Source organism: Gasterosteus aculeatus, chromosome 18 (genome assembly GCF_964276395.1).
Source record: "Gasterosteus aculeatus chromosome 18, fGasAcu3.hap1.1, whole genome shotgun sequence".
Lineage (NCBI taxonomy): Eukaryota > Metazoa > Chordata > Actinopteri > Perciformes > Gasterosteidae > Gasterosteus > Gasterosteus aculeatus.
Window position 1 is genome coordinate 13,726,192 of NC_135706.1, and position 23,811 is coordinate 13,750,002.

General features: G+C 44.7%; 2 protein-coding genes and 1 long non-coding RNA gene across 31 annotated transcripts; all 3 read right to left on the reverse strand.

Moving 5' to 3' along the window:
* Positions 1 to 68: 68 nt before the first annotated feature.
* Positions 69 to 22,187, reverse strand: LOC120814399 (uncharacterized). 16 transcript variants are annotated; one of them, XM_078093490.1, is made up of 9 exons: positions 22,046 to 22,187; positions 21,449 to 21,769; positions 10,391 to 10,642; positions 10,200 to 10,292; positions 1,966 to 2,049; positions 1,852 to 1,880; positions 1,607 to 1,645; positions 1,138 to 1,251; positions 69 to 898 (listed from the first exon to the last, which is right to left on the reverse strand). In XM_078093490.1, the coding sequence occupies exons 1-9, from the start codon at positions 22,104 to 22,106 to the stop codon at positions 806 to 808; spliced, it is 1,086 nt and encodes a 361-aa protein (XP_077949616.1). In that variant the 5' UTR covers positions 22,107 to 22,187; the 3' UTR covers positions 69 to 805. The 16 variants fall into 16 exon arrangements, 15 of the variants coding, with proteins under 15 accessions (XP_077949616.1, XP_077949618.1, XP_077949620.1 ...); XM_078093492.1 differs by lacking the exon at positions 10,200 to 10,292 and adding an exon at positions 2,126 to 2,203 and having other exon boundaries at positions 10,379 to 10,642; XM_078093494.1 differs by having other exon boundaries at positions 1,138 to 1,206; positions 10,379 to 10,642.
* On the reverse strand, positions 4,990 to 6,103 carry LOC120813783 (uncharacterized). The gene is made up of 4 exons (XR_013453401.1): positions 5,964 to 6,103; positions 5,851 to 5,879; positions 5,647 to 5,715; positions 4,990 to 5,529 (listed from the first exon to the last, which is right to left on the reverse strand). It is a non-coding gene; the product is annotated as an uncharacterized LOC120813783 (long non-coding RNA).
* Positions 12,336 to 16,140, reverse strand: LOC120808265 (uncharacterized). Of its 14 annotated transcripts, none has more exons than XM_078093481.1 (10): positions 15,997 to 16,140; positions 15,404 to 15,724; positions 15,022 to 15,285; positions 14,840 to 14,941; positions 14,665 to 14,748; positions 14,551 to 14,579; positions 14,308 to 14,346; positions 13,848 to 13,916; positions 13,493 to 13,627; positions 12,336 to 12,447 (listed from the first exon to the last, which is right to left on the reverse strand). In XM_078093481.1, the coding sequence occupies exons 1-9, from the start codon at positions 16,055 to 16,057 to the stop codon at positions 13,535 to 13,537; spliced, it is 1,062 nt and encodes a 353-aa protein (XP_077949607.1). In that variant the 5' UTR covers positions 16,058 to 16,140; the 3' UTR covers positions 12,336 to 12,447; positions 13,493 to 13,534. The 14 variants fall into 14 exon arrangements, with proteins under 14 accessions (XP_077949607.1, XP_077949598.1, XP_077949599.1 ...); XM_078093472.1 differs by having other exon boundaries at positions 13,848 to 13,961; XM_078093473.1 differs by having other exon boundaries at positions 12,336 to 13,228; positions 13,848 to 13,961.
* Positions 22,188 to 23,811: the final 1,624 nt, after the last annotated feature.

The window sequence follows — 23,811 nt, forward strand, 5'->3', positions numbered from 1 at the left end:
TTATTTATCTTGAAAATATGCTGCTCACCTGCAATTTGAAAAAGGAATATTAATTTCCATGAGTTTACTTTAGTTTTAGTTCAGTTTATTTGCAGTTTAAAAAAATCACAAACATCACAGTGCGTTTAGAGGAAAAAACTCATTTCAAGCCTCAAGTTATATAATATAAGCATTTCACAATATTAAATTATAGTTTGACTCTGGCGCGTAAACTGTTATGGCAATTCACATGACATAATGCATTTAAATGATCATATAGTTACACATTGGATCCCTGTGTACAGACCAATAATTCATGCAATAATCAATGAAGACAAATTTGACCGACTTTAAGCCTGATGCATCTCTGTGTCTCTTTCTACTAAATGTGTAGCTTCTAAAAGAGATATATGGTATCTATGTCCTGTGACTTTCTTACTTTTTTAAATTCTAGTGTGCACCAAATCACTCTTACTAACACAGTAAGACACTGAATTCTGACAGTTTTCAGTTTAACACGTTGCCCTGAAATATTCTGATAAAAGGAGCTGCAAATGGAAAAATCCTTTCATATCAAACAATAAAAGAAGAAATGTGAGAAAATCTGCAAAATTGCTCTATTTTGATCCATTATTCTCAGGGATAAAAGAAAGGCAGCAAGTTTTTTAGCAACAAAGAAGGCAAAATACTTAAGCACTTCAACCTCTGAGCACCATGAAGGGCCTGACAGCAGGTTCATCAAGCTCAATGTGTAATATATTGTCCACATTTACTGCATATTTACCCTCGATAGAGAGAGAAGCAGACATTAGTTGGGTTTGTGTGGTCAGGTGATGCTGGCGTAGACGTTGCTGGGATCAGCGGAGGAAGCTTTCACGGTCGAGTAGGTCACCGCATCATCGCCATGGTTACTCCGACCCTGACAGGAAACCGCACAACGTGATTTACACAACAGGACGAGGTGACGCAACGCACAACAACGATGTAGTGCGACGCGCAGAGCAGCTTCAGTGGTGTAGCACAGTCATCATCATCATCATCATCATCATCATCATCAGCATCAGACTTTACAGCACAGGACACAAAACAACACAGCGCACAATGCATTCAGTGCAACACAACGTGTGTGTGGTCATGGTAACCAATCAGAGAGCTCACCTGGGCTTTACTGTCGGCCTTCTGGGTGTAGCTGATGGTGGCGTAGGACACACCGTCTTCAGGACCGGCCTGCATGGAGGAGACAACATGGCCGCTCAGGGACATGGACACATCCTAACAGCAGACAGAAGGGTTTCTTTAGGGGGGAGGGTTGGTCTTCCGCTTTTTCTCCTGTTGCATCATCTAACTTCTCTTTTTATATTTGGTGCACATTCTCTCTCTCAAAACTGAACTGACTGTTGTGTACAGTTGATGAACTATTAGGTTATTCTCTTCTCTTATTAACCGGTGTGGAATGGAAGCGTGGTGGGAATAGCAAGCTAGCGAGCAAGCGAGCAGAGCTAACTGCTAATTAGCGCTCCGGCTCGCCGTAATGCTCCACCGGTACACAACATGGGCCCACATGAGTTGTCGCTGATGTGGCCAAACGTATGTGTTTACTCAGTGTCTCTGCAGCGTGTGACCTCACCGTGAGAGGGGCTTCTGCAGCCGGGGGGGCGGTCGGCACCTGGACAGGAAGCATCTCACAGATCAGTTCTCTCACACGCTGACAGAATTCTGTAATGCTGTTTTTAGCTTATTAAGGAATTAAATGAATACGTTTTAAGCCACTTTTCTGCTTCTCCTCACGATCACTTATTACTACTTAGACTCTAATATTGATCTCAGCTATTAAATTGAGAAGAATAGTGAGGATCAGTTTTTTAAACTCACATCGTTGTTGTTCGTCCGTGTTGTGTTGCCTGAAAAGACAAACCGTTGGTTTAAAGCTGAAACAATGAAACACAATATTCTTAAAGTGTGTTTGAGTTTCATCTCCTCTCTCACCTTTGTTGATCTTCCATTTGACGACAAACACGATGATTATCAAGAGAGCAACAAGAACAACGGCCGAAAGGACGTAGACCCAAACTGCAAAGACAATACAGATGTTGTGTGTTCTGTTGTAAATGAAAATGTGTGGTGTTACATGCATGAAGAAACAAACATGTTTTCGTAGTGTCTCCTCCTTTTGTGTCCTCTTCAGTTGTTGTTGTTGTTGTTGTTGTTGTTGTTGTGTCTTCACCTGAACAAATGAACACAATACAATTAAATAAATGAAATCCATTAAAAAGGTAAATTTGAGTAACATCAAAATATTCTCACCTGTTTTATCACCTGAGGGAGAAAACTGCATCACTTTGTCTCCATCGGTCACTTCACACTTCAATGAAGTGAAGCTTGATGTGTAAAAGAAGTGAGAAGTCTTAAAGGACAGAGAGGCGAAGCAGAGAGACGGTGATGTCTTCACTTCTTCGTTGTCTTTGTCCACATGTTGACCACCATTCATCCACTTCACTGTGTGTTCACATCGTTCATACGTCCACACAGAGCATCTTAACGTCACCTTGTCTCTGTTCGTCTCTTCAGTCACTGGTGGAGACGGAGACATTATGAGAGAAAGACGAGTAACTTAAATACTGAAATCATTATTATTGTAATGTTTCAGCATATTAATCTGACACGACAGTTTATAAACATTATGATGTAAATACTCACTGGAAACAACAGACAGATGAACCTCAGCATCTTTATGTTGTCCTCCTGGTCTGAACTCTCTGCAGACATAACGACCAACATCTCCATGTGTGACCTTCTTCATAACCAGAGAACAGTTCTGTGAAACACTCAGTCTGTCTGATTCAGCTTTGGCTTCATCAATCTGCCCGTTTCTAACCAGAACTACTGCTTGTGTGCTTCTTGAATAAGTGAAGAGCCACACAGTAGAGTCACAGTTGTTCTGGTCCTCAGTCACACTGTTACAAGGCAAAGTGACTTCATCTCCATCTCTGACAGTGAGACGTTGTTCTGTTGCTGCTTCTAAGAAGATGAGAGAGAAGTAAAAGGAACAAGGAGAAATAAAACATGACTTTTAGTGTCAGTGTGAAGATCATTTTAGACACAACAACAGTTTACAAATGTGCCACATTGTTGGTTTCTAAGAGTTCATTAAACTCACGATTCACCTGGATGGAAACAAACAGACGACTTGTGTGTCGTCTTTAAATGAAGCTTTGCTCATAAATAACATGAATATATTAGTAAATGATCTTTCTAGTGTTTCTGTAGTCATACACACATTCTATGTGTTCTTACCTGTAAACTGAAGCATCAGAATCAGCAGCAAAGAGGTTTGAATCCCTCTGAATTCAGCCATGGTTCCTCTCCGTCTCTCGTCTCTCTGCTTCTTCCGTCTTAAAGACAAATGATGAATCTACTTCCTCTTGTTGATAAAGAGTCACTTCCTCGTCCCTCTCGTCTCTCATACGTCACTTGTTGCTTGTTTTATGCCCTTAAGGCGAACATGAGCAGGTGTGAAGTTCACACTGACAGACAATTTAACCCTTTTGGGTTCAAACTGTTTCCAGAACTCTCAGAACTTAAAGTTTCACCTTTCTTCATTCGATGATCTGATCTGATGGAGCAACAAACAAACTGCACTAAGACGCAGAGTCTCAAGGTCAAGAGTCCTTTCCCATGATGCATCAGTGCCGCCGCCATACAGGCGAACCATCAAGGGCCCATCGTGTTCAGTCCCAGAGTGAAACAGAAGAAGAAGAGTGAGGAAGTCAAAGGTGTGTGTACTGGATGACGACTGAACGCCTCTATATCAGAATCCGCCTCGACGTAACGACCCCATAGTGCCGTGGATCACATGTGAAATACTCATAATTATAATAACATTATAAAACGAGACACTGTCCCAGCAGGCGACCCAGTCGGGGCCTCTTGGGCCGGCCAGGAGTGCAGCGTGTCCCCCCTGGTGCCCTGGTAGGATCTAGGTTTACCTGTGATATGGAGCCCGGTCAGGTGACCTGGGGCACAACACACAGTGCGGGTTGGTGAGGAGAGTTTAGGCTACGGGGGGGGTCATAAGCTCCAGGCCTCGGGGCCGGTGCCAGGGTCTGGTTCCCCGGGGTCGGCACTGACGGACCCACTACGCCTCCTGGCTTCAGCCTCTGGTCCTCCGCCTTAAATCAGCTGTGGGTGAAGGAGGGAAGAAGGAGACATCGGGTGTAGTTTGGACTCTGGGCCTCTGTCTTAAGAAGAGAAGCACGAGAGCGCCCCCCTGTGGACACCAGGAGGTGTTGTACCTCAGCAACGATACGAGACATGCAGGTAGACGAGAGAACACGCTTTTACTTTAAATCAGAAATAAATGTTTACCGACGGCTTTCTCCAAATAATATTCAGCCTTTTGGGAACAAAACAAATAACACAGTCAAACAATAGAAGATGCAGCCGTAATAATAATACTACTACTAATAGTACTACAGCAGCTCACGTGATCTGAAGGCGCCTTCCGGTCATATTGTAACAGACTGACATGTTCTGTGAGCGAAGTGACACATAAAGAGTTTGTGCTTAAAGGAATTATTTCCCCCTTACATTACTTTTACTTTTATACTTTAAGTAGTTTTGAAACCAGTACTTTTATACTTTTACTTAAGTAGAACGCTTGAGTTGATAGTTCTACTTCTACAGAAGTCTTTTTAAACCCGAGTATCTACACTTGTACTTGAGTAATGAATGTGAATACTTTTGACACCTCTGGTTACATCATCACATTTATGTTGTAGGTTATTCCCTCATCCTCAACTGTAGGAGGCGCCAGTGAGGCAGAATCACCCTGTTTGACAGCCCTTTGTCCTGATCGGGGTTAACAACAGTAATAATAATGCATACTAGGTAAACATGTCCTGTTCACTTGTTGTACACGTGGTTGTTTGCTTGTGGGCAGTTTGTGCTTTAAAGCAGCTGAGAAGGACCTCTGGTGCCTCTCTGGAGACAAAGAGCAGAGACGCTGGTATTCTGTTGGACATTTTAATGAAGCTTACAATCGACTTTTCATTCAACCTTTATTTGAAATTAAAAATGCTGAAAAAGAATAAAGCATAAAGCTCAAAATGGGGTTAAAACCACACAAGGAAAATAATTTTTATTCCAGTAAGCTGAAAACTTTACTCAGTAAAACACGACACAATCACATTCAGCAAACTAAAACAGCAACATTCACTTAAATGGTGACAAAATAAATGACAAGAAGCCCTGAAGCCGTCATCGTGTGCATGCAGGGACGCAGTATAACGGATGCACGTGTCTCTAAGCGTCTGCTTTCCTAAACTCCCATAATGCATCACAGCAAACGTCCACACGTCTTCATGACGCAGCCTGCGCTGATCCTAAACGTCTCCATCGGGCTACAGACAGTCATGTGACCTCTTATCTGGCTGGTTTGGTGACGGTGGCGTAGAGGGCGGCGGGGTCAGCTGCAGCGGAGGGACCGGGGGGCTTCAGGGTGGTGTAGGTCACTGCGCCACCTTCCTCCTCCTCATCGGGATGAAGGCCGGCCTGCAGGGAGAGAGGAAGACTCATGAATCCAAACTCACCATGTAGAGTCCTCACTCTGGGGACAGACGTCCTCTTTGCTGAGGAGACGCTGGGACACGTTGGTCCAGCTCAGCTCACCTGGGCTCTGCCGGCGGTGTTCTTGGTGAAGCTGACGGAGGCGTAGGCCACGCCTCCTTTAGGGTCGTCCTGCAGAGAGGAGGAGACAAGATGGCTGCTCAGAGACCCGCTGACTCCCTCTTTCCTCCCTCAGTTCAACGTGACTCAGCTGCTAGTGGAGCTCATGATGGTTTAGAAGTTTAATTATTCATGTTTTAAACTCACCGCGTCGTCATCCGTCTTTGTTTTGTTCCCTGAAAAGACAAACAAAGAGGACGTGTTGAGCTCATCATTTAAAACGTGTTGTTTGTAGCAGTTCCATCTGTGGACGTCGTCACCTTTAGTTCTCCTCCATGCGACGACTCCCAGTGTGATCGCCACGAGAGCTGCACCCCCCACAGAGACGTAGACCAGGGACCACCACCAGGCTGAGACAGAGGAGGGACACAGTCACAGGGTGATGATCAATAGATGATCTCTGATAGATGATCGATAGATGATCTCTGATAGATGATCGATAGATGATCTCTGATAGATGATCAATAGATGATCTCTGATAGATGAATCACCTGAATGAATAAAATAGCAAAGTGAATCAAACTGTACAGTTAGAAAATAACTCAAGTATCTGACGTCATGATTAAAGAACAATGTGGTTTAAGAGGTGAAATATGAACAAATCCTTTGAGTGATCATCCACATGTGACTTTAAGCAGCTCATCATCTTCTCACCTGACTGAGGACGCCTGAAGGGGAACTGATGACTTTCTCCACTTTGACTATCAATCACTTCACATGTCAGTGACTCATAATGATCTTTTTTAATGCTGAATGAGGCTGAACAGACGTGTGATGTCATCACTTCAGTGTGACTTCCCTCTTTGAGCCACTTCACTGTGTGTCCACACCGTCCATCAGCCCACAGAGCACTTCAACTTCACCTCATCACCCTCCTCCTCTTTTGTTATTTTAAACTTTCAGCACATTGTTCCAACAATAAAGTAAGAATACTTACCGTCAACAACAGACAGCTGATAAACGTCTTCCCCTACTGGTGATCCTTTTCCTGATTTAAACTGTCTGCAGGTGTATTGACCAGCATCCTGACCTTTGACCTTCTTTATAACCAGAGAACATTCCTCTGTTACACTCAGTCTGTTTAATCTGTTGTTGGCTCCTTCTTTAAACTTCCCAAGTTCAAACAGTGTTACTGTACTGTTTGAACTACTAAAGAGCCACGTAGTTCCGTCACACTTCTTCTGATCATGAATCACACTCTCACAAGGAAACGTGACTTCATCTTCATCTCTGACAGTGACGGATGACGTTTCTACAGATGTTACTGTTGAAAAATACAGAAAAATACAGTAAACATGACGGTAAAGTTCCTACAAATGTCAAGGATGCGTGGAGGAGGCAGGACTCAGATGCAGACTTCTCGGAAACAAAAGACTTTAATTGTCAAAAAGGAAAAATCAAAGGCCACGGGGCAAAAACACACAGGAACCAGGGGAAAAACAGCAGGCATGAAACTATGAGCATCCACGACGACAGACAATGACCCAACAAGTGACACAAGAGACACACGACTTAAATACACAAGGGAGGTGCAGGTGATTGGACACAGGTGGAAACTATTAGACGATCACAGGGGATGACGGGACGAGGCAGGAAGTGAAGTTACCCGGGGACACGAGTGGCAGAAAACTACAAAATACAACAGGAAGTGAACCACACCGTGATAACAAAGTGTTGTAATAATTGTAGATGTGTTTGTAAATGCGTCTCCTTTATGGCGTCTCACAGGCTTCAGAAGACTCCTGGTGACGTTAAACAGAAGCTGCAGACTCACCTGTACATCTCAACACCTGCAGCATCACCAACGAAGACGTCATAATCCACCTGAGTTCAGCCATCGTGCTTCTCTCTCTCGCTCTCAGCCCTCAAAGCGCCCGCTGCTCCTTCAACATGGACGCAGCATCTACTTCCTGTCGTCACTTCCTCGCGATGCCCTCAGCCCTCCTCCGTTTACTGTTCCAATCATGTGTGATATTAACTTCTTATTTCAACTCGTGGATTTTAGCGAGTGATAATGTTCATAGTTTTATGTGTAATAATGTGCATTGTATGTCAGAGTGAAGTAGAACAGGATGGAGGAAGTAGAGCGTGTTCAGTTCAGGTAAATGTTTGCATCAAAGCATCTCGTGCTCTCTGATTGTGGTCGGTTCCTATTTCTGTCTCATAGTGAGTGTGAAGTCACCACTTTGCATGCGAGCTGGAGTCATGGCTGCTGTGAAGAGGTCATGTGACCCCCGAACGCAGCCTGAGCCCAGATGGTTTTAGATGCATTTAACAGACACTCAGATAAACGTCGACTTTTCACTGTGAGTGTGTGTGTGTGTGTGTGTGTGTGTGTTGGAGAAAGAGACAACAACACATAGTGAGATCAACACAACGTCCATCTTGATTTTCTGGTTGTTTTAAATGTGAATCTTTGAGTTCATCGGGACGGAAACCAAAGAGAAAAGTGCCAACAGGTGTTTGATCACAGAGCTCCTCCCCCTCGTTAGCAGAGACCGCTGGTTGGGCCTCTGAGCATCAGGTGACTCACCTGAGCAGCGAGACGCTCCAACTTCCACTGAGAGGAAGTGCAGCATTAAAGATCCTACACATGCATGTATTAATACACGGAAGTAAAGAAATGCACATCAAATAAACATCAGCATAAATACGTGTACGCATGCACACGCACACCTGCAGCTTCTAGATGAGCCGGTTTAGTCTGCAGGAGTAAATGTCACCAACCAGCAGGCCGGGAGGAAGCGCTGTGACACTGAAACTGACATCATCATCTTTTTATGACTTCTTAAACGTTTAGACTGGAAACACCTCCAGAGCGGAACACGCCAGCAGGTGTCACATGACTTCACTTCTGACAAACAGATCAAATAAAGACCTTCAGGTTAGAGATGATGACTCTAGTGCCCCGGTGGCCTCTGCATCGGCCCCCAGTGGAGAAAACATGTAGTATTGTAATTACATACAACAGATGGTTTGTTGATTTATACCGTTATACATTTTTCATCAGTATCAAGATTTAAAAAACTGTAGTTTTAAAGAACTGTTTTCTGTATCGGTGCATTTTACTATTAATCAACAAAAACTCTATTCCTGTTTTTATTTAAATGAATAATGATTTATTCCACTTGCTAATAACTACACATTCCTTTCATGTAACAACACTGTGACGACGGCCTTGGCGAACACGTTAAACGTGTTAAGAGCTGCTGCGGATGTAAACGTTTGCAGCAAATTAGCTTCTGTTGGGCTCCAACAATACAGGTTCTACTGGTGCGTTGATCCACCAGCATCAACAAGTACTTTTACTTACTTGTAGTGGAGTATTTTTACATTTAGGTGTTGTTGCCTTTGCAGAAGTGTGTTGATATTTCTGTGCGTTATCAGGTGACTTTGTGAACATGTGAGTGCTCAGTGAGAACAGAGCTGTTCAACCAATCAGAGGAGAGGTTCACTACTACAAGTGGACCAGAGGAGGGAGGCTGCAGACCAGAAGAGGGAGGACGTTCAATGACCACCATGAAGCTCTTACTACATGGAGGAATCACACAGCACAGTGTAGCATGACGCTCTTTATTTATTGTTATCACATGTTATAAAGACAAGTTACTGAAACACAAACACATCCCAACAAACATGTGAATGCTGAATGAATCTGATCTGCAGACGTGTTGCTCAAACTCCACCAGCAGGTCTCATGTTTTCATAGTTCACTGTGTCGTCTTCTGCATCATAACGCACCTGTGAGAAACAACACAAAGCCACACTTTACACCCCCACCTCTCTGACGTGCTCCACCCTCCATGTAGCATCCACCCTGCGGTTCCCCCTCATGTGGACACTGTGAGCTCAGTCGCTAAGTGTTAGCTCTGCTAGCATTGGTGGGCCGTTAGCACCGTTAGCTGCTAGAAGCTCTAAAGCGACTCGTGTTGGAGTAAAGAAATACTGCAGATAAGAACGTCATGAAGCGATGAAGCGTTTCATTGTTAACTTGTTAAAGACTCACAGCGTTTTCTTCCGTCTGTGTTTTCCTCTCTGGAGACAAAAGAAAGAGTCGCTTTAGTTTCACCAGCAAAAGACGTCTCTCATCAAAATGTCTTCAGCTTCTTCACCTTTAATTCTAATCCACATGTTGACGACTACAAGTATTATTATGAGTGCTGCTAATCCAACGGACACAGAGACGAGCCTCCACCCGCCTGCAACGACATCACACACATATTTATGTGCATTTAGTAGACTTAAATATCTACTTTACTCATATTTAGTTACATAAAAAACTTGTTTGTTTGGTAAAACTCACCAGAAAAGCTCTAAAAAGACATTTATGAACATTCAAGTCTTAAACTACAGAGAAAATGTATTTTTTGTCTCAAAGAATTTAAATAAAAAAAGACCACTGAAAACAAATGTATTAAATCATTAAATGTGAGAGGATGAAAATACTGAGAGGAAGAGAGATTCTACATGAAGACACAAACACGTAGAGTCTCTACTTTGTGGTTCTGCTGAAGCTTCTCTGATTGCTGAAGTTGTCGTTGTGTCTCCTGCTTTTGTGTCCCCAGTGGTTGTTGTTGTTGTGTCCTCACCTGAACAAATGAAAACAACACAACTAAATAAATGAAACTTACAATTCACTAAAAACAGAATTGAAGTGACTTCAGAATATTCTCACCTGTTTTATCACCTGAGGGAGAAAACTGCATCACTTTGTCTCCATCGGTCACTTCACACGTCAATGAAGTGAAGCTTGATGTGTAAAAGAAGTGAGAAGTCTTAAAGGACAGAGAGGCGGAGCAGAGAGACGGTGATGTCTTCACTTCTTTGTCTTTGTCCACATCTTGACCACCATTCATCCACTTCACTGTGTGTTCACATCGTTCATTCGTCCACACAGAGCATCTTAACGTCACCTCGTCTCTGTTCGTCTCTTCGGTCACTGGTGGAGACGGAGACATTATGAGAGAAAGAAGAGGAACTTAAATACTAAAATCATTATTATTATAATGTTTCAGCATATTAATCTGATAGGACAGTTTATAAACATTATGATGTAAATACTCACTGGAAACAACAGACAGATGAACCCGAGCAACTTCATGTCGTCCTCCTGGTCTGAACTGTCTGCAGACATAAAGACCAACATCTTCACGTGTGACCTTCTTCATAACCAGAGAACAGTTCTGTGAAACACTCAGTCTGTCTGATTCAGCTTTGACTTTTTCAATCTGCCCGTTTGTAACAAGAGTTACTGGTGTGATTGTTGAATGATAGAAGAACCACTCAGTAGAGTCACAGTTGTTCTGGTCCTCAGTCACACTGTTACAAGGCAAAGTGACTTCATCTCCATCTCTGACAGTGAGACGTTGTTCTGTTGCTGCTTCTAAGAAGATGAGAGAGAAGTAAAAGGAACAAGGAGAAATAAAACATGACTTTTAGTGTCAGTGTGAAGATCATTTTAGACACAACAACAGTTTACAAATGTGCCTCATTGTTGGTTTCTAAGAGTTCATCAAACTCACGATTCACCTGGATGGAAACAAACAGACGACTTGTGTGTCGTCTTTAAATGAAGCTTTGCTCATAAATAACATGAATATATTAGTAAATGATCTTTCTAGTGTTTCTGTAGTCATACACACATTCTATGTGTTCTTACCTGTAAACTGAAGCATCAGAATCAGGAACAAAGAGGTTTGAATCCCTCTGAATTCAGCCATGGTTCCTCTCCGTCTCTCGTCTCTCTGCTTCTTCCGTCTTAAAGACAAAGGATGAATCTACTTCCTCTTGTTGATAAAGAGTCACTTCCTCGTCCCTCTCATCTCTCATACGTCACTTGTTGCTTCTTTTATGCACTTAAGGCGGACATGAGCAGGTGTGAAGTTCACACTGACATCAAGCATCTGGATTTAACACCAGAGACAATTTCACTAGCAAGGTCCACGCGCACCAACTGAACTGTTTAACAGTTTTATTTGCGAGATGTGAGCGATAGGATTTGTAAGTTGATACGTGTGGCGGTCGGATGGGTTGTGGGGATCCGCCGTGGCACCCGGGCACGGGCAACCCCCAAAAAATGTGTGAGGTGTGATGAGCGGCTTGAAGATCTTTGAGATCCGAGCGGATGTACCAGTGGTATACTTTGAGGGACTGAGGGCGAGTGGAATGTGGAATGGGTCTCGAATGGACTCGGGGACGAGCGGCATCCTGGGGATTCTAGTACCAACTCTTGGCCACGTGTAGCGCAACTGGGAGGTGTGAAAGCTTGGCATCCTGGTGCCCTGGAATCCCAGTGCCAGGTGCTCCTGCTACGGCCAGCTGGAAAGTTTTCTCTTTTCTACGATGTTACGTTACTATGTAACATCGTCGTGGCGCAGGGGCTAGAGAGGGTGTGCTGGGAAGCACAAGGTTGGTGGTTCGAGTCCTGACTGCCTCATGTTCCATGTCGAAAGTGTCCCTGAGCAAGACACCTAACCTCTAATTGCTCCCTGGGCAAAAATGTAAAAGAGCCATGGGTTAAAAATGTAATGTAGGTCGCTTTGGATAAAAGCGTCTGCTAAATGACCTGTAATGTAATTGTAGCCGTGATCGCGCTGCCACCGTCGGGTTCCGTAAGGACGCACGGACACACGTTGAGAGCAATACGTCTTTTATTTTGTAAGGGGTCAGTGGGCAGGATTGAGGCCGCTCGTCGCGCTGTTGCTCAGCTCTGCTCAGCTCCTGTTACCGTCCAGATCCGGCTCACTGTTTTTACCAGAGAGACAATCAGTGCAGATTATTTCCACCTGTGCTTCCTCCTCACCTACCGGCACCGTCTCCTGAACCACTCCCCCGCTCTCCCCCCTGCAGCTGCGCTAACCACGCCCCGCCACCACAGTAATGTAATGTAATGTAAATGCTGAGGATTATGTCTAGCGTTGCCGCCTTCAATACAGAAAAATAAGGGACGTTTGGAGGAGGGCGTTATAGCCGACGGGGGAGAAGGTTGCTCTTCAGTCCCAGCGCGACTCCAAGAACGAGGACGAATACACATCCGACGTGCCAGCGGTGGTAAATCACAACTTCCCAGTCTCATCGGTACGTACACCTAAATGTTCTATGATAAACTATACAGCATTCGGTTTTCAAACAACAGGCTCTTCTGTGGTGATTGAGGTAAAGTTGGTGAGTCAATGAAACTTGGATTTCAAACGTCTCTCAGTCAAATCACTTGTGGTGCTCAAGTATCACATGCATGCATTTCTGTTGATTACATTAGATTGGATACGGTCATAGCTGTACGTCGGTATTCTATTGGTTACAGTGGTTTTACAATACTCACGTTTCTTTATTGATTACATAGTTCCAGAATCATGGCTGTATTCTGGTGTAAACTAAATGCATTTTATTAATAGTTCATTCATGAATCGGGTCATTAGTTTATTTCTAATATCCCACAGCACCAAATCCCTCTCACTAACACGGTAAGACACTGCATTCTCAGTTTTCACATTTTCAGATGTTCAGTACGTCTGCTTGGAATATTCTGGTAAAAGGAGAAGCAAATGGCAGAATTATTACATATTAGACTATAAAAGAAGAAACTTGAAGAAAGACAACATGAGAAAATCTGCAAAATTGCTCTATTTTGATCCATTATTCTCAGGGATAAAAGAAAGGCAGCAAGTGTTTTAGCAACAAAGAAGGCAACATACTTAAGCACTTCAACCTCTGAGCACCATGAAGGGCCTGACAGCAGGTTCATCAAGCTCAATGTGTAATATATTGTCCACATTTACTGCATATTTACCCTCGATAGAGAGAGAAGCAGACATTAGTTGGGTTTGTGTGGTCAGGTGATGCTGGCGTAGACGTTGCTGGGATCAGCGGAGGAAGCTTTCACGGTCGAGTAGGTCACCGCATCATCGCCATGGTTACTCCGACCCTGACAGGAAACCGCACAACGTGATTTACACAACAGGACGAGGTGACGCAACGCACAACGACGATGTAGTGCGACGCGCAGAGCAGCTTCAGTGGTGTCGCACAGTCATCATCATCATCATCATCAGACTTTACAGCACAGGACACAAAACAACACAGCGCACAATGTATCAGTGCAACACAACGTGTGTGTGGTCATGGTAACCAATCAGAGAGCTCACCTGGGCTTTACTGTCGGCCTTCTGGGTGTAGCTGATGGTGGCGTAGGACACACCGTCTTCAGGACCGGCCTGCATGGAGGAGACAGCATGGCCGCTCAGGGACATGGACACATCCTAACAGCAGACAGAAGGGTTTCTTTAGGGGGGAGGGTTGGTCTTCCGCTTTTTCTCCTGTTGCATCATCTAACTTCTCTTTTTATATTTGGTGCACATTCTCTCACTCTCAAGGCTGAACTGACTGTTTTGTACAGTTGACAAACTATTCGGTTATTCTCTTCTCTTCTCTTATTAACCGGTGTGGAATGGAAGCGTGGTGGGAATAGCAAGCAGAGCTAACTGCTAATTAGCGCTCCGGCTCGCCGTAATGCTCCACCGGTACACAACATGGGCCCACATGAGTTGTCGCTGATGTGGCCAAACGTATGTGTTTACTCAGTGTCTCTGCAGCGTGTGACCTCACCGTGAGAGGGGCTTCTGCAGCCGGGGGGGCGGTCGGCACCTGGACAGGAAGCATCTCACAGATCAGTTCTCTCACACGCTGACAGAATTCTGTAATGCTGTTTTTAGCTTATTAAGGAATTAAATTAATACGTTTTAAGCACTTTTCTCCTCTTCCTCACAATCACTTATTACTACAAGACTCTAATATTGATCTCAGCTATTAAATTGAGAAGAATAGTGAGGATCAGTTTTTTAAACTCACATCGTTGTTGTTCGTCCGTGTTGTGTTGCCTGAAAAGACAAATCGTTGGTTTAAAGCTGAAACAATGAAACACAATATTCTTAAAGTGTGTTTGAGTTTCATCTCCTCTCTCACCTTTGTTGATCTTCCATTTGACGACAAACACGATGATTATCAAGAGAGCAACAAGAACAACGGCCGAAAGGACGTAGACCCAAACTGCAAAGACAATGCAGATGTTCTGTGTTCTGTTGTAAATGAAAACGTGTGGTGTTACATACATGAAGACACAAACATGTAGAGTCTCTACTTTGTGGTTCTGCTGAAGCTTCTCTGATTATAGAAGTTTTCGTAGTGTCTCCTCCTTTTGTGTCCTCTTCAGTTGTTGTTGTTGTTGTTGTTGTGTCTTTACCTAAACAAATGAACACAATACAATTAAATAAATGAAATCCATTAAAAAGGTAAATTTGAGTGACATCAGAATATTTTCACCTGTTTTATCACCTGAGGGAGAAAACTGCATCACTTTGTCTCCATCGGTCACTTCACACTTCAATGAAGTGAAGCTTGATGTGTAAAAGAAGTGAGAAGTCTTAAAGGACAGAGAGGTGGAGCAGAGAGACGGTGATGTCTTCACTTCTTTGTCTTTGTCCACATCTTGACCACCATTCATCCACTTCACTGTGTGTTCACATCGTTCATACGTCCACACAGAGCATCTTAACGTCACCTCGTCTCTGTTCGTCTTTTCAGTCACTGGTGGAGACGGAGACATTATGAGAGAAAGACGAGTAACTTAAATACTAAAATCATTATTATTATTATGTTTTATATTAATCTAAATGTTTATAAATATTATGATGTAAATACTCACTGGAAACAACAGACAGAAGAACCTCAGCATCTTCATATTGTCCTCCTGGTCTGAACTGTCTGCAGACATAACGACCAACATCTCCACATGTGACCTTCTTCATAACCAGAGAACAGTTCTGTGAAACACTCAGTCTGTCTGATTCAGCTTTGGCTTCAACAATCTGCCCGTTTCTAACCAGAACTACTGCTGATCTGCTTCTTGAACGATAGAAGAACCACTCAGTAGAGTCACAGTTGTTCTGGTCCTCAGTCACACTGTTACAAGGCAAAGTGACTTCATCTCCATCTCTGACAGTGAGACGTTGTCTTTTTGCTGCTTCTAAGAAGATGAGAGAGAAGTAAAAGGAACAAGGAGAAATAAAACATGACTTTTAGTGTCAGTCTGAAGATCATTTTAGACACAACAACAGTTTACAAATGTGCCTCGTTGTTGGTTTCTAAGAGTTCATTAAACTCACGATTCACCTGGATGGAAACAGACGACTTGTGTGTCGTCTTTAAACGAAGCTTTGCTCATAAATAACATGAATATATTAGTAAATGATCTTTATAGTGTTTCTGTAGTCATACACACATTCTATGTGTTCTTACCTGTAAACTGAAGCATCAGAATCAGGAACAAAGAGGTTTGAATCCCTCTGAATTCAGCCATGGTTCCTCTCCGTCTCTCGTCTCTCTGCTTCTTCCGTCTTAAAGACAAATGATGAATCTACTTCCTCTTGTTGATAAAGAGTCGCTTCCTCGTCCCTCTCGTCTCTCATACGTCACTTGTTGCTTTTTCATCAAACTCATCCTCCACCACAGCTTCTTCTGGATGTCTGTGAAATTATTTTGTCTTAGGGAGTGTAAATGACAAAATTACTCTTAAACTCATTGAATAATTCATACAGATTGGTTACTGATTGCTTTGGGATAAAGCACAACAAAAAAGATCACACAGTTAAAACGTACAATGAACAAAAACACACAGTATTTCTGTGCGTTGTCATGGACTAGAAGTACTTCCACAGGTTGTAAGCAGGGCGGGGCGGTAACACTTTTGCTCACCGGTCACTGTGGCCAGTGGTTTCCCAAAGTTACTTACCACTCAGCAATTTAAGTATCCACAATTTTTGTTGTTGGGAAATTGAGAATATACGGTTTGCTTTTCGGTTGAACTAGATACAATTCATTCAGTGGAGTTATTGAACATTATTTGCCATACATATTGAATAATATTCATAACAAATCACCCAAAAGCCATTTCTATACAAGTAAAAGGTGTAGTACAACAAGTACAACCTCATGTCCATGTGGTATGATGTTGGTGGTGCTTCATAACAGTGGAGGTATTGAATATTTCTGTACTGGGTTATTTACGCTTCGTACTTTGCAGACGGTCCCTGCGCCTCGTAAGCGGCCGCACATTAAGACCAAAATGGCTCGTCCGGCTCGCTGAGCGCCTGTTTTGGTTAAATTATGGCTGATAACGGTTGAAGTTGGTTGTCAACACCGCTGCGGTCACCGAGAGAAGATCTGAATCTGTGAACAACTTGCTGACTTTAGCGACGCGTGAGTTTATTGTTTTAAATGTGCCTTGAGAAGAGACTCCTAACGGGAACATGCGTGCCGACCGACCGCGAGCCGAGCCGCTAGACGGGGCTTCATCCGCGGCTTCGAAAAACGTTTTATTTTGAAAACTGACCGGAGTTTCTCCTAATTATGCTCCTATGACATATTCCCCACGCGTCACCAGGCGTTTTTCTTGTCCTTTTACCGTGCACGGCAGTTTCGCCGACCAGCGAACACAGACTCCTACCCCCCCCCAGACAATGTGTCTGAGACAGAGGACCATGTGTCTGAGGCAGGGGACCATGTGTCTGAGGCAGGGGACCATGTGTCTGAGGCAGAGGACCATGTGTCTGAGGCAGAGGACGTCTGTCTGAGGCAGAGGACCATGTGTCTGAGGCAGAGGACGGTCTGTCTGAGGCAGAGGACCTTGTTGAGGCAGAGGACGGTCTGTCTGAGGCAGAGGACTGTGTGTCTGAGGCAGAGGACGGTCTGTCTGAGCCAGAGGACCATGTGTCTGAGGCAGAGGACGGTCTGCCAGAGGCAGAGGACCATGTGTCTGAGACAGGGGACCATGTGTCTGAGGCAGAGGACTATGTGTCTGAGGCAGAGGACCGTGTGTCTGAGGCAGAAGACGGTCTGTCTGATGCAGAGGACCATGTGTCTGAGGCAGAGGATCGTGTGTCTGAGACAGGGGACCATGTGTCTGAGCCAGAGGACCGTGTGTCTGAGGCAGAGGACCGTGTGTCTGAGACAGGGGACCATGTGTCTGAGGCAGAGGACCATGTGTCTGAGGCAGAGGACCGTGTGTCTGAGACAGAGGACCATGTGTCTGAGGCAAATGACCATGTGTCTGGGGCAGAGGACCGTGTGTCTTGAGGCAGAGGACCGTGTGTCTGAGGCAGAGGACGGTCTGTCTGAGGCAGAGGACCGTGTGTCTGAGGCAGAGGACCGTGTGTCTTGAGACAGGGGACCATGTGTCTGAGGCAGAGGACCATGCGTCTGAGGCAGAGGACCGTGTGTCTGAGGCAGAGGACCATGTGTCTGAGGCAGAGGACCATGTGTCTGAGGCAAATGACCAGGTGTCTGGGGCAGAGGACCGTGTGTCTTGAGACAGGGGACCATGTGTCTGAGGCAGAGGACGGTCTGTCTGAGGCAGAGGACCATGTGTCTGAGACAGAGGACGGTCTGTCTGAGGCAGAGGACCATGTGTCTGAGACAGGGGACCATGTGTCTGAGGCAGAGGACCATGTGTCTGAGACAGAGGACCGTGTGTCTTGAGACAGGGGACCGTGTGTCTGAGGCAGAGGACCATGTGTCTGCAGGTTATTTAGTACATTCACAGATAAACGCATCGCATCTCCCTCCATCCATCTGTTTTTCCTCCATTTCTATAAACAATAAATATTCCTTTGTCACTTTCTTCTTTCACTATTCTCCTATAAAAGCAAGGCTGACTTGTGAATGCAATTATGCTGCAGGACATACAACATAAAACCCCCCGCATGGAATATGTCCTCGCACCCAGCTGTGAGTTGTCTCTCTTGGTGAAACAGGCCTGAGATCTGCTGTGGACTGTGAGCTCCTCGTCTTCAAACTCTGTCCAGGATGAAGGATTCAGACAAACAGCCTGCTAGCAGCACCTCCTCTGCTAGCTCGTAGCCACGCGTGACCTGACATGTGGTCAGTAGCTTAGCTTCCAGCTAGCTCCCCTCCTTATCACACACACACATGCATGAATGAATGTTTTATTTGTTGTTTAGATATTAGGATATCATATAATAGCTTTTGTTGGTTTCAAATGGTATTGATCAGATTAGTATTGTTGGAGGTTAATAAACCTGACACGGGGGTGTGGCGGAGCCAAATGCAGCACAACGGCACGGAGTGTTTGGTTAACGCTTTTATTGAACACGGCCTCACAGCAGGCGTTCGGGCTCAATGAGAGGCAGAGCAGAGTGCGGTCCTCAGGATCGGGGAGGACATGCCGGGAGACAGCTGGTGCGATCGCTGGGCCGGTCGGGGATCCGGAGCACAAGGGCAGAAGCGCCAGGCAGTCCAAGGAGCAGGCAACAGAAACCCGAGGCGCTCAGGCAGGACTCGTGGTCGGGGACAGAAGGATGAGGTGCTCACCGGGGCGGAGACAGACGAACGGGTCGGGAACAGGCAGGGTTGAAACCGGGAGATCAGTCCAAGGTAGAGTGCTGGAGAGACTTGCATGACGCGAAGAACAATCTGGCAATGACAGGCTGGGTGTGCAGTGCTTATGTAGCGGGGCTGATTGTGAATGCGAAGCAGGTGTGGAAGGCAGGAGAGTGACTGATTGTGGATGCGGGGCAGGTGTGGAAGATCGAGCTGGCAGGTGAGTGTGACAAAACCCTGTTATACTTTAAGAAGAGGGAGGACATTCAATGACCACCATGAAGCTCTTACTACATGGAGGAATCACACAGCACAGTGTAGCATGACGCTGTCTTTATTTATTGTTATCACATGTTATAAAGACAAGTTACTGAAACACAAACACATCCCAACAAACATGTGAATGCTGAATGAATCTAATCTGATCTGCAGACGTGTTGCTCAAACTCCACCAGCAGGTCTCATGTTTTCATAGTTCACTGTGTCATCTTCTGCATCATAACGCACCTGTGAGAAACAACACAATCAAAGCCACACTTTACACCCCCACCTCTCTGACGTGCTCCACCCTCCATGTAGCATCCACCCTGCGGTTCCCCCTCATGTGGACACTGTGAGCTCAGTCGCTAAGTGTTAGCTCTGCTAGCATTGGTGGGCCGTTAGCACCGTTAGCTGCTAGAAGCTCTAAAGCGACTCGTGTTGGAGTGAAGAAATACTGCAGATAAGAACGTCATGAAGTGATGAAGCGTTTCATTGTTAACTTGTTAAAGACTCACAGCGTTTTCTTCCGTCTGTGTTTTCCTCTCTGGAGACAAAAGAAAGAGTCGCTTTAGTTTCACCAGCAAAAGACGTCTCTCATCAAAATGTCTTCAGCTTCTTCACCTTTAATTCTAATCCACATGTTGACGACTACAAGTATTATTATGAGTGCTGCTAATCCAACGGACACAGAGACGAGCCTCCACCCGCCTGCAACGACATCACACACATATTTATGTGCATTTAGTCTTAAATATCTACTTTACTCATATTTAGTTACATAAAAAACTTAAATGTTTGGTAAAACTCACCAGAAAAGCTCTAAAAAGACATTTATAAACATTCAAGTCTTAAACTACAGAGAAAACGTATTTTTTGTCTCAAAGAATTTAAATAAAAAAAGACCACTGAAAACAAATGTATTAAATCATTAAATGTGAGAGGATGAAAATACTGAGAGGAAGAGAGATTCTACATGAAGACACAAACACGTAGAGTCTCTACTTTGTGGTTCTGCTAAAGCTTCTCTGAATGTTGTCGTTGTGTCTCCTGCTTTTGTGTCCTCAGTGGTTGTTGTTGTTGTTGTGTCTTCACCTGAACAAATGAAAACAACACAACTAAATAAATGAAACTTCACCTGTTTTATCACCCGAGGGAGAAAACTGCATCAGTTTGTCTCCATCGGTCACTTCACACTTCAATGAAGTGAAGCTTGATGTGTAAAAGAAGTGAGAAGTCTTAAAGGACATAGAGGCAAAGCAGAGAGACTGTGATGTCTTCACTTCTTTGTCTTTGTCCACATCTTGACCACCATTCATCCACTTCACTGTGCGTGGACATCGTTCATACGTCCACACAGAGCATCTTAACGTCACCTCGTCTCTGTTCGTCTCTTCAGTCACTGGTGGAGACGGAGACATTATGAGAGAAAGAAGAGGAACTTAAGTACTGAAATCATTATTAAGGGTGGTCGTGGTGCAGGGGGTAGAGCGGGTGCGCTGGGAACCGCAAGGTTGGTGGTTCGAGTCCCGGCTGCCCCACGTCTCAAGTCGAAGTGTCCCTGAGCAAGACACCTAACCCCTAATTGCTCCCCGGGCAAAATGTAAAAGCCATGGGTTTAAAGTGTAAGGCCCCAGGTCAGTCCTTTGACCCCCCCTAGTGCCCGTCTGTCGCCTCCACCAGCGAACTCGAGAACAATGGTTCCTACAGGTATTTATAACAATGCTTAAAGGTGTGAAAGTCAGTGTCCACACCTCTGGGAGTCTTCTGGTGAGTTCAATGTAACTCGGATTCCGAATGACCCTTAGTCAATATCAGTTTTTGTGCAAGTATTACATGCATGCATTCCAGTTGATTGCATTACATCAAATACAATCATAACTGTACATTGATATCATTCTATTACAGTTGCAGATTTACAGTGGTTTTACAATATTGTCATTACTTTATTGATTACACAGTTTCACAATCATGGCTGTATTCTGGTGTACACTATATGCATCCTATTATTTTTCTGAACCGGGTCGTCAATTTATTTCTAATATCCTACAATATTAATCTAAATGTTTATAAACATTATGATGTAAATACTCACTGGAAACAACAGACAGAAGAACCTCAGCATCTTCATGTCCTCCTGGTCTGACCTGTTTGCAGACATAACGACAAACATCTCCACGTGTGACCTTCTTCATAACCAGAGAACAGTTCTGTGAAACACTCAGTCTGTCTGATTCAGCTTTGGCTTCATCATCAATCTGCCCGTTTTTAACCAGAACTACTGCTGGTGTGCTTCTTGAACGATAGAAGAGCCACTCAGTAGAGTCACAGTTGTTCTGGTCCTCAGTCACACTGTTACAAGGCAAAGTGACTTCATCTCCATCTCTGACAGTGAGACGTTGTTCTGTTGCTGCTTCTAAGAAGATGAGAGAGAAGTAAAAGGAACAAGGAGAAATAAAACAGGACTTTTAGTGTCAGTATGAAGATCATTTTAGACACAACAACAGTTTACAAATGTGCCTCATTGTTGGTTTCTAAGAGTTCATTAAACTCACGATTCACCTGGATGGAAACAAACAGACGACTTGTGTGTCGTCTTTAAATGAAGCTTTGCTCATAAATAACATGATTATATTAGTAAATGATCTTTCTAGTGTTTCTGTAGTCATACACACATTCTATGTGTTCTTACCTGTAAACTGAAGCATCAGAATCAGCAACAAAGAGGTTTGAATCCCTCTGAATTCAGCCATGGTTCCTCTCCGTCTCTCGTCTCTCTGCTTCTTCCGTCTTAAAGACAAATGATGAATCTACTTCCTCTTTTTGTTGTAAAGTCATTTCCTTGTTCTTCTGTTTCATCAAACATCACTTGTTGCTTAACTTAAAGTCACATCTCTACATTTATTTCTCTGATCTGATGCAGCAACAAACAAACTGCACTAAGACTCACGTCGAGTCTCAAGTTCTTTCCCATCATGCACTTGTGTTGCCGACTTACAAGCGAACCAACAAGGACCCGAAGAAGACTGAGGAAGTCAAAAGTGTGACGGGGACCAAATGTCTTTACGATGTCTGGAATATGAAACGATGCGTCTGTTGGACAAATATCACTTTAACGAAACCACATGTGCTCAAATCAGTCTCAACATGAATGAGTGCACACAGATCCACAAATGTATTCACATCTGCCCCCCTACAGCCAAAAGGCCTTTAAATGTTTTTAATGTGTATCCAACTTCTATTTTGAGACCTGAAACTATGAAACACATCACGAGACATGTATAAGTAGAAAAACGGCCATTTTATTCGCGATTATAATGCAGAAAATGTTGTTACAGAATCATCGAAGAAACAACGCGCTCTAAAAGCCCATCGGACTGAAGACCAACAGGAAGCTTACAAAATAAAACACTATCAGCAAAAGAAGTTGTAACAAGTTGTGTTCTGTAGATCTTCCAATGCAGGAAAAAGCTTCTCCTGAAAGCATTCAACATGCGTGGGATGACAGATGTGCAGCCGCCGCAGCCTCTTCTCAGGGGGGGGCGAGGGGGGGCCGTCGCTCAGCCGGTAACCGCCGGCAACCACCAATTCACCGGCCATCACTGCCCGCCCCCCCCACACACGCACCTTCTCTGACCTCCATCTCAGGGCGCCGTACTGGGTCAGCCTCTGGTTCCCTGCAGAACAAACCACATGTCAGCTGGAGGCTCGTGTGAGTCGGCGTGAAGCGGGAGAGAGGCTCCTCACCGCGGCCGGCGGCGAGAAGAACCAGGACGACGGTGACCAGCAGCAGCTCGGCCACACGCAGGACCAACGTCACGGAGTCCAGGGAGGAACCGCCTTCACAGGTGTCACCTGTCACCAGCAGCGAGAAGGTGTCAACGTGCGGGTTTCCCTTCTTCTACTGCGGTAAACACGGCAGCTTTCACGCCTCCAGCGATGAAGGTGAGGAGCTCAGATAATAGAGAAAAAACATCGAAATGTGATCGTTGTGTGTCTGTGACGCTGTTGGTGCTTCCTAACCGGACGAATTAAAACAAACAAACACAAACCTTGTCCTCTTACTACGGGAGTTCCTCAGGGTTCCGTCCTGGGTCCCCTCCTCTTCTCGCTCTACACCAATTCTCTCGGAGCTGTCATTCGCTCGCATGGCTTCTCCTACCACAGCTATGCCAATGACACACAACTAATTCTCTCCTGCCCTCACTCGGACACTCAGGTGGCGGCACGGATCTCTGCCTGTCTGACTGACATCTCTCAGTGGTCCGCCCACCATCTGAACATCAACCCCGACAAGACCAAACTACTTTTCTTTCCGGGAAAAGACTCTCCGACCCAGGACCTGACGGTCAACTTTGGCAACTCCGTGTTAACGCCCACTTTAACCGCTAGGAACCTCGGCGTCACAATCGACAGCCAACTCTCCCTGACTCCCAACATCACAGCAACAACACGATC

Excerpts from the sequence above, each read along its gene's own strand:
- LOC120808265 (XM_078093472.1), bottom strand. The coding sequence starts at position 16,057 with ATGGCTGAATTCAGAGGGATTCAAACCTCTTTGTTCCTGATTCTGATG. Across the intron at positions 14,580-14,664 it reads CAAATGGAAGATCAACAAAG|GCAACACAACACGGACGAAC; the intron begins GTGAGAGAGGAG and ends TTGTCTTTTCAG. Across the intron at positions 14,347-14,550 it reads CACGGACGAACAACAACGAT|GTGCCGACCGCCCCCCCGGC; the intron begins GTGAGTTTAAAA and ends CTTCCTGTCCAG.
- LOC120814399 (XM_078093486.1), bottom strand. The coding sequence starts at position 22,106 with ATGGCTGAATTCAGAGGGATTCAAACCTCTTTGTTGCTGATTCTGATG. Across the intron at positions 1,646-1,851 it reads CACGGACGAACAACAACGAT|GTGCCGACCGCCCCCCCGGC; the intron begins GTGAGTTTAAAA and ends CTTCCTGTCCAG. Across the intron at positions 1,252-1,606 it reads CTGCAGAAGCCCCTCTCACG|GATGTGTCCATGTCCCTGAG; the intron begins GTGAGGTCACAC and ends GTCTGCTGTTAG.